This window comes from Chrysochloris asiatica, unplaced genomic scaffold (assembly GCF_000296735.1).
Source record: "Chrysochloris asiatica unplaced genomic scaffold, ChrAsi1.0 scaffold00241, whole genome shotgun sequence".
NCBI classification, from domain to species: domain Eukaryota; kingdom Metazoa; phylum Chordata; class Mammalia; order Afrosoricida; family Chrysochloridae; genus Chrysochloris; species Chrysochloris asiatica.
The window spans coordinates 2,600,197-2,609,465 of NW_006408759.1; the positions used below are offsets into that span (position 1 = coordinate 2,600,197).

Below are 9,269 nucleotides of genomic sequence, written 5' to 3' on the forward strand. Positions count from 1 at the left end.
TTCATTGCTGCTTTTACCCCACTTCCCCCTATCGATGATGCATGTGGTCACCAATCAGAGCACATATTTCCGTTGAGTCTTAGTCTTGGAAGGGGTTTTGCATTGAGGGGACTCAACCACTTGCCTTGATGTTTCCTGTGCAAGCAATTTGTTTGTTCTTGTAGTAACAGTCCATCTGCCTCTATTGTTTGGTATTTTTCCTGTAGGTCTTTCTTTCAAGAAGTATCTTCTGTTCTTTTAGCCACTCCAGGATGGTTTGCTTGTCCTTTCAAGTGGAAATTTCCCATCTCTGGAGATCTGGATGTGGTTCAGGCTTCTACCTATAGTCTTATGTATTGCAAAGGCTCCTCAGGAAGCCTCCTTCCCTGGGCACTTTCTAGCCCCATTTTAGGTATTCCAATCAGTTATAGGCAGAAGACGGACTTATAAGCTTTCTATGGTGATGTTTCTGACTATTCCTTTCTCTCCCCCTCTGGTGTCTATTTTATATTATAATGCAAGGAAAACCAAGATTCGAAAGACTGCCGAGCATCTTAACATGATTCTCCCCTTTTCCCCATACCAACCATGACTCAATCTCTGTAACCCAGAGCCCTGTAGTTCCAAGGTTGTGCATACATCATTCATTATCTCTGTCCCACTTAGCCCATTCAAACATGCCTAATTGTTCTCCCATCTGCTTTGTTCTTCCGTTTCCCTCTCCCTCCTTGTATATTGCCCGCCTCCCCAGCACCCACACTTTCCTGTGTCTAATCCTTACCCTGTGCACCACCTTCTCCTCCCTCTCCTCACCCACCACCAACTTCCCAGCAATCAACAAAGAATTCTCCCTATCCCCCTTTAGTACGGTTTCTTTTTCTTAGTCTTTTACAGTAGTGGTCCTATGCAGTATTTCTCTTTTTGTGACTAATTTCACTCAGCATAATGTCCTCAAGGTTCATCCATGTTATGCGGTGGCTTGCTGCTCCCTTGTTATTCTTCAAGGTAGCATAATATAAGGAGCAGTTCTTTTGTGTCCTATAGAGTCACTGGGAATGAGAACCAACTCAATAGCAGAGGTTTGAATATTGAGTATTTTTCATATGCTTATTTGCCATCTGTATATCTTTGATGAGAATTCTATTCAGAATTTTTGCCCATTTTATAATCGAGTTGTTTGTTATTGTTATGTTTTGACTGTTCTTTATATATGTTGATATAAGTCAATTTTACTATTTTAACTGTAGAATGTTCTTGTATTTATTTTGGTATAACATTCCTTCTTTTTCTATGACTCTTACTGATAAGTAGTTTCGTTTGAGTAGTACTGTTTCTTCTTTTTTTTTCCCCCTTTCTGTTCTATTTAAAACCAAGATAAAGCAATGTCACATTATGATATCAAGTTTAGACTTTTTTATAACAGTAAGAAAAGTTATGAAAGTCAATGCTGTTGTTAGGGAAGTGGTTTCTAGTTTTGTAGGACATAAAAGTAGATAGTATAGAACCTTGCTAAACACTAAGAATAAAATAACAGAAATAGTGTTTAATTTTGGCCTATGAGTGTCTGAACTAAAGTAAGTAAGTGCCTTTAGAAAAAATCATATAAGCAGCATAGTAATGTGCTTGCACTATGAAATGCTCAAATGATACATATTTGAGTCAAACATGAAAGGCACTCTTCTGTCAACCCACTTTCCTACTTAGCAGTAACACCCTGCTAGACTCTTTTACTTGACATTTCATGCCTATATGTGCCATGATTCTGTTGTTCTGTTACTATAGAAATGGCTGCGTGTTCTTGTTGATCTTTGGATTTTGTTTTCATTAATATGTCTTCGAAATTGTTCCACGACAGTACATGGAGTCATAGAGAATTTAAAAGTAAATTTACAAGCAAATATGATTTATCGACACATATGTGGAAAGGGATGAGTCCTAGTGTGGCGCTGTAGGAGAATGCACTGGACTGAAGGTTGGATTGAACCACAAAGTCAGCAGTTCAAACTCACCAGTCGCTCCTTGGAAACCCTGTACAGGGTCACTATGAGTCGAAACCGACTCGACAGCACTTAACCACCACCACAACAACAATGTGGAAAGGGCCTCACATGATTTATTGATTTATTTATTGCATAATCCAGATTAGCCCAGAAGTTTTGAGAGAATTCCCAAGTATGTTTTACCTTAATTCACCAAAAGATTACATTTACTTTTGAAATTCAGGGCAAGAAAGGAATATGATTTGGCTGAACATCTTTTTAATGCTATTACTGTGTTGCATTCAGGGAAAACAAAGATAACTTGTTAGTCAATTAGGAAAGACAAAAATACATAATTATAGTATAGTGTATATATAATAATTATAATGTTCAAAGATCAGTAGACACTCACCAGTGTGTGGGAGCCTGATATACTTAGGAAGACCATAGTGGTCTAAGAGAGAGCACTTCTAATTGTCCAAATGTTGAGTTCAGTAGATAACAGGTGGGAAATGAGCTTGGAAAGGAGAATAAGTAAGAACCAAATCATGAAAGGCCTTCATTATCATGTTAAGGATTGTGGTCTCTGGTCGGTAGACCAATGTGTGAGTGATTGAACAGGGGAGTGATGTAAAGGTTACTTTACCTTCACTACAGTGAACATAAATCTGATTTCTTTGTCCTTTCCCGTTATTGTCCTAGTAAATCTCCAAGGTTATTTTTCTAATACCATAAAAATTTTTTTTTTTTCACAGAATGAACTAAAATTGTCCCTGACTTCTTTGAAAGAAGTACAAGAGAGTTTGAAAGCAAAAATTGTGGATTCTCCAGAAAAGCTAAAGAATTATAAAGAAAAAATGAAAGACACAGTGCAGAAGCTTAAAACTTCCAGGGTTAGTTTCCCTCGTACTTAATGCTTTCTTATTTTTTTTTGCTTTATAGCAAACTCTTGTTTAGTCAGGTGTTTCCTTATTTCTGAATTATTTGTGCTTGTTGTCCTCTTACAAATTTTGATCCTTTTATCTAATTTGAAGCTCTTCTCTAGAGTGAATATAGAGAAATGAAATATAATTTCAAGACATTCGCTCAATTTTGCAACAGATTTTTGAGGCTATGCTGTGGTGATCAAATAAATACCCTTTCCTCATGAGACTTAGTTTCTTTCTTACAAGAGAGAAATGTATTAAATGAATTGAAAATCAACTATATTATTATAAACTATAATATATTCTGTGTAAAAAGTATGTTTCTTTGAAATAATGTAATAATGGAAGCCCAATTTAGTGGCGCTGTGGGTTAATGCGCCAGACTGCAAAACCATGTGAACTGTAAGGTTGGCAGTTCAAGCTTACCAGCTACTCCTTGGAAACCCTATACAGCGTCGCTGTGGGTTGGAACCGACTCAACAGCACATCACAACAACAACAACAATTTAGTATTAATGGACTCCTGGTGCAGAGATGTAGGGTCAGCACTGGACTGTAAACTATAAGGTCAGTAGTTCAAAACCACCAGCTGCTCCTCGGAAACCCTACACCTGGTCACTATCAGTCGTAAACGACTTAATGGCACTTAAAAACAACAACAAAAAAAATTAGTTTTGGAGGCCTGGTGTGGTGCTGTTTGATAAACACTGGACCATAGGGTCCATTTGAAACACAAGGATAGTTTGAACCATAAGACCGGCCACTTCTTGAAAACCCTACATAGGGCACCTATGTGTCAGAAACGACTCAGTGGCACTTAATAATAGCAATAATTTAATACTGCAGCAATCAGGAGGAGTGAGATATAAAGTGTAAATGTGTGCTGACAACTGAAGGATGATAGAAGTTATTAGGGTAAATTGTAAAGAGAAGAACATTTGAAATGCTAATTTTATAAGGTAGTTGGGAACTGAGGTATGTCCAAGGGAAAAAGCATGGTCAGTGGAGAAAGTGGTACAATACAATGATGGAGAAATAGGCAACAGGCAGATTATGTAGGTGCTAGATTTTAATATAAGAGCAAGAGTATACCACTGACTAGTTTAGAAAGAGGTTGTAGGTACATGGTATGATTTATGTTTAAACATCCTGGGTTATTATGGGAGATGGATTGAATGGGGTGGGGTAAAAGTAAGTAATTGCAAAGCATGGTTGCAAATAATTATATAAAACAATTATTGGCTTATCTTAGAAATTGCTATCCAGGTTATTTCTGATATTTAAGAACTATCATATATCCACAGAACAAAAATAGTCCAAAGAAAGATCTGAGTATTTGTGAAATACTATGTTAAATATTTCTGGCCCAATTGTCTCCTCACCTAGAAGGAAAGGGAGGTGTGGTTTTACCTTGCACCATTTACAAACATACATTTCATATGAATTAATAATTTTAAAAATTTTAGGACATTTGTGTAATCTTGAACAGGGATTAAAAATAACCTTTTATATCAAGATTGGGAACACAAGTTATAGAAAAAAGTAGTCCTATTAGAATATATTTGCACTGTATATGATAGATATCTGATCTGCAAAGATGGACAATATATGACTATTACACTAAAAACAAAGTCCAGCTGCCTAATCAACATGTTAGAAGAAAGAGGGAGATTCAATTTAAAGTATTTATCTTTGTATTGTTTTAATGGTTCTTTTATATATGTTATTTTGTGATTTTAGAAGAATTCATCTTTTTAAAACAGTTAGGTGTAACAGTTACTCAAAGACACAAGTGAATAGGAAGATTATAAATGGGTAATAGGAGCAGTTTGAGTACTAACAGAAACGAAATCTTTTAAATAGTATGGATAACCTCTAGAAGATACTTCAGTGAGTGATTTGGAAAGATCATAGCAGTTTTCTTTTGTGAAGGAAGTCTGGCAGCTAAAGACACCTAGTTGTATGTGCTGAGACACGTGTGAGTAGCAGTACTTTGTTACTGACGTAGAAACTTAATTGTTCTCTGCTTTTAAGCTTTCAGTACTAAGTGCAGAAATTATTTAAGAGCAAATAAATAGATATTGCTGCAGTTACAGAAAGAAGATTATCTGTGCTTTGTTTTGTTTGTTTTTTTCCAAAGCAAGAAGTGATGGAAAAATATGAAACCTATCGAGATTCAGTTGACTGCCTGCCTTCGTGTCAGCTGGAGGTGCAGTTATATCAAAAGAAAATACAAGACCTTGCAGATAATAAGGATAAACTGACGGGTATCTTAAAGGAGGTTTGTACCATGTGGAATGTTTATGTCTTTATTACGCTGTGGTTTATAATTGTTCCTTGGATTCACTTTCCGTTTTTTGTTAGTGTTTTCCTAATGAAAAGCAGGGATCATACAGCAGTATAATAGCTGTAGCAATACATGCTAGGGAATAAACCCATTTTGACCTTTAAATGAAATGAATACTAAATGAATTATCATAGCACAGTTGTTAAGTGTATAATTATGAAAATAGTAATGGACTGTAAATATTTCCTAATGATTAGAAGTGATCATATTCTCAATAAGCATGAAGTTCCAATTTTGTGCCCAGCATTGTACCTAGATCCTATAAAGACATTTTAATGTTTCTGACATAGCCCCTGTCCTGTGTCATAAGAGAAGAACAAGAGCTTCAGTCAACATTATTCAAGTTTCTCAGGCTAGAAACGTGAAAGCCATGCTTTACTTCTTCAGCACACCAGTCTTTGGGATCACTGACATTGCATTTATATAAACTATCTTGTGGTGTTGTTTTTGATGGAAGTAGGATTAAAAGGTGAAGAAAATATCTGAGCTGTTGTTTTCTTCCAACTACACTACATACTTCCCCTTATCTGCACATCAAATTCACTAAAAATAGCTTGAGAACAATACTTTTCATTATTTCTAGGGTCTATTGTTTTCTCTTTATTATTACCTTAGTTCCAACCCTAGTAATTAGCTGGTCTTCCTAATGTATTTCTCTGTTTTAATCCTTGCTGTTTAGCATATATTGAAAAACTGATAGGATAACATGATAAAAACCACCACTCTTAATTGGTATGTTTTTTCTAAGAGCCCATAATGCCTTTGTGTAGTCTTCTTGGTTCAGGCTGCATTTTTCTGCCTAGCTTCCAAGATTAAACAGTTTTGCCTCATTTTAAATTTACATTGTATTACAACTCATTTTAAGACATGTTTTGGTATTGAATCCTAATTCGTTACATTGACTTTAAGTACTTCTTATAAAATATAGAGCCTGAACTTGGAGGACCAAATTGAGAGTGAAGAATCAGAACTAAAGAAATTGAAGGCCGAAGAAAATTCATTGAAAAGACTGATGATTGCAAAGAAGGAAAAACTTGCCACAGTACAATTCAAAATAAATAAGAAACATGAGGACATCAAGCAGTACAAACGCACAGTAATTGAGTATGAAGTCATTTTCAGTTTAATATATTAAAAGAATAATTAAGAACAGCTAATACATTTCCCCCCACGATTCCAAAATGACTAAATGTATTCCACCGTTAGGTGACTAAAACAGATGAGTTCATTATGAAAGTGATAATTCTTCGTCCATATTTAAAGATATTTTGTTTAGCTCCTAGTTGTGCCCTTCCCCTAACCACCCCCAACGTAGTCCCCCCAGGTATCACAATCCAAATTACCAAGAATAATTCTTCAAAAGGGTTCTAATATAATGCTTATTTCATTTTTGGAAGCAATGGTCAGAAGTTGCATTAGAATAAATCACCTGGCATAGGTGATCTATTGAGTTATAGTATGTATTTTGTGGAACAGTTTTTTTGTTTTGTTTTTTTTCCAGGTAAGAATTAATCTTCTATATATATATATATATATAAAATCTGCTCCTGTAAAGATTTACAGCCTCGGAAACCCTATACAGGGTCGCTATGAGTCGGAACCGACTCTACAGCACATAACAACAACAACATATATGTATTTTTATTTTATTTTATTATTTTTTCATTTAAGGATTTTATTGTGGATTGCGTGAAAGTTTACAGGATGTATCATCAGTTTTACATTCAACAAATCATATACCTTGTTTCATTGCATTGATTATAATCCCCTCCATGTACCATCAGTTAACAGTGTTTCTCTCTATCTACTTTAGCTTTTTTTAAAAACAGACCAAAAAAACCCACTCAGGCATACATAATAATTTACATCTCTAAAGGGCACGTTATGCAAGTCTGCTCCTGGCCACCAGCTCTTAGTCCTTCTCTTCTTAGTCCATGAATCTAGAGTCCTCAGCCACTCCCTCTCTCCACGCCCCCATCTCTGCCTCCATCTCTGGTGCTGCTGCTTCTCTAGATAAGGTCCCGCATTCTACTTGTGTGTTCTTCTCTTGATAGCCCTACGGTCCTCTGTTTCTGGACTGTGAGATTAACCATTCCCCTTTTTTTGTTACAAAACTTCTACCTTTATAATTGTGACAGTCACGATTAGTCATGATAACAATTATTCACTATTGAATCTTACGAATTTTATCCCCATCTCTTTTCACCAGACCCATCTAGACAAAATGTTAGCTATTCAGTGGGGACTCTTTCTTTCCCCCCATACTCTTAAACTAAACACCCCCTTGAAACCTTGTAAGCTAGTCACTTCGTGCCTTTATTGCCACCTCATTTTAGGTAGCCAGTGTCTTAAGTTGCCTGTGTACAGATCAGATAGCATTGATACTTGAGGTGAAGACTCTTTCCCTCTCTGTTGGTATTTACAGCAACTACCGCTCTGAGTATAGGTCAGGTTCATCATGGAGATGTATCTTCTGTCACTGTAGCTATTCCAGTCTGCTTGTCCTTTCTAGTGGGAATGTCTCACCTCATAAGGTTCTAGATGGGACTCAGGATTCCACCTAAGGTCCTATACTCTATAAAGGCTTTGCACGAGGTCTATTTCACTGGGTAAATTGTAGAACCCCTTTTAGGTATTCCAATCAGTTATTGGCTGAAGGCGGGCTTACAAGTGTTCTCTAATCATGTTTCCCAACATTCCTTTCTATCCCACTCAAGTGTCTATTTTACAATAGTAGGCGAGGAAAACTAATGTTCATAAGGCTGTCAAGGATTTTAGTATTATTTCCCCTCTTCAAGCTATACCTAGGTCCCTGTATCCCAGAGCCCTGTTATTCCAAGGTTGAGTATGCATCACTATTTACCTCTGTCCCACTAGGCCATGCAAACCTGTCTTAGTGTTCCCCTCTCTATCTTGTTCTTCTGCCTCCTCCCCTATTCTTGGATTGCCCTCCCCAACATCCAAAGTAAATCCCCCACCCCAACCCCATTGTAGTTACCTTATTATATTCCATTAGTTCTTCCCTCCATTTAAGACAAGTCTATTTTATCCAGTAATCTGCCTGACCTACCCACCACCTGGATCTCTGTTCCTGTGTTTACCTTTTTTCACATTGTAATTGTTTTGATCATAGACTGATCTCCCAGATCCTCTGTTCTTATAATTTTATTCTGTTCTTGACTCTTCAGTGTGTTGATTGAGTTCAGGTTTATGTTGCCATGTACATCATTCTGTAGTTATCTGTTCTTATTGGTTCTCAGTCCACAGAACTTCCATTAGGATGTTTTTCATAGCAGGATTGGCTTTGACAAAATCCCTTAACTTCTGCTTATCCTGGAAAGTTTTGATTACACCATTGTATTTTATTGACAGCTTTGCTGGGTAGAGGATTCTTGGGTGGCAGTTTTTTTCTTTCAGGGTTTTATATATCTCTCCCCATTGCCTTCTTGCCTGAATGGTTTCTATTGAAAAATCTGAGCTTAATCTGATTTGCTTGTCTTTGTATGTTATATTTTTCTTTTCCCTAGCTGCTTTTAAGATCTTGCCCTTATCTTTGATTTTGGAGAGCTTGATTATTATATGTCTTGGTGATTGTCTTTTAGGGTCTCTCCATCTTGGGGTTCGTTGAGCTTCTTGAATGCTTATCTTTTAATTTTTCAGGATGATAGGAAAATTTTCTTCCAAAAGCTCTTCAACTATCTCCTCTGTGGACTCGTGTGATTGTTCTTGTTCTGGAATGCCAATAATTCTTATGTTATTCCTCTTCATGTTATCCAACACGAATCTTAGGCCTTCTTCAGATTTTTTTATCCTTTTTTGTGTTTGTTCTTGTATATTAGTAATGTTGAGAGATTTGTCTTCTAGCTCACTAGTTCTGGCTTCTATTTCTTCAGTTCTACTCCTTTGCCCTTTAAGTGTATTGTCAATTTCTGATATTATTAATCGTTTAGACCTCTTTCTGTATGTTTTGAATTGTTTCTAATGCTCTATCTTATTTGATTGTTCCTCTAGTGCTTTCCTGACTTTTTCCTTTTTTTT

The 9,269-nt window shown here is 36.3% G+C and overlaps 1 protein-coding gene across 1 annotated transcript in view; it reads left to right on the plus strand.

Annotated features, from left to right (window-relative positions):
• NUF2 (NUF2, NDC80 kinetochore complex component) overlaps positions 1-9,269 on the plus strand; it is a 47,478-nt gene that overhangs the window by 21,593 nt on the left and 16,616 nt on the right. The window contains exons 9-11 of the mRNA XM_006873431.1: positions 2,714-2,851; positions 5,025-5,165; positions 6,160-6,335. Of these exons, the coding sequence (XP_006873493.1) occupies positions 2,714-2,851; positions 5,025-5,165; positions 6,160-6,335 (455 nt within the window). The remainder of the gene's footprint in view (positions 1-2,713; positions 2,852-5,024; positions 5,166-6,159; positions 6,336-9,269) is intronic.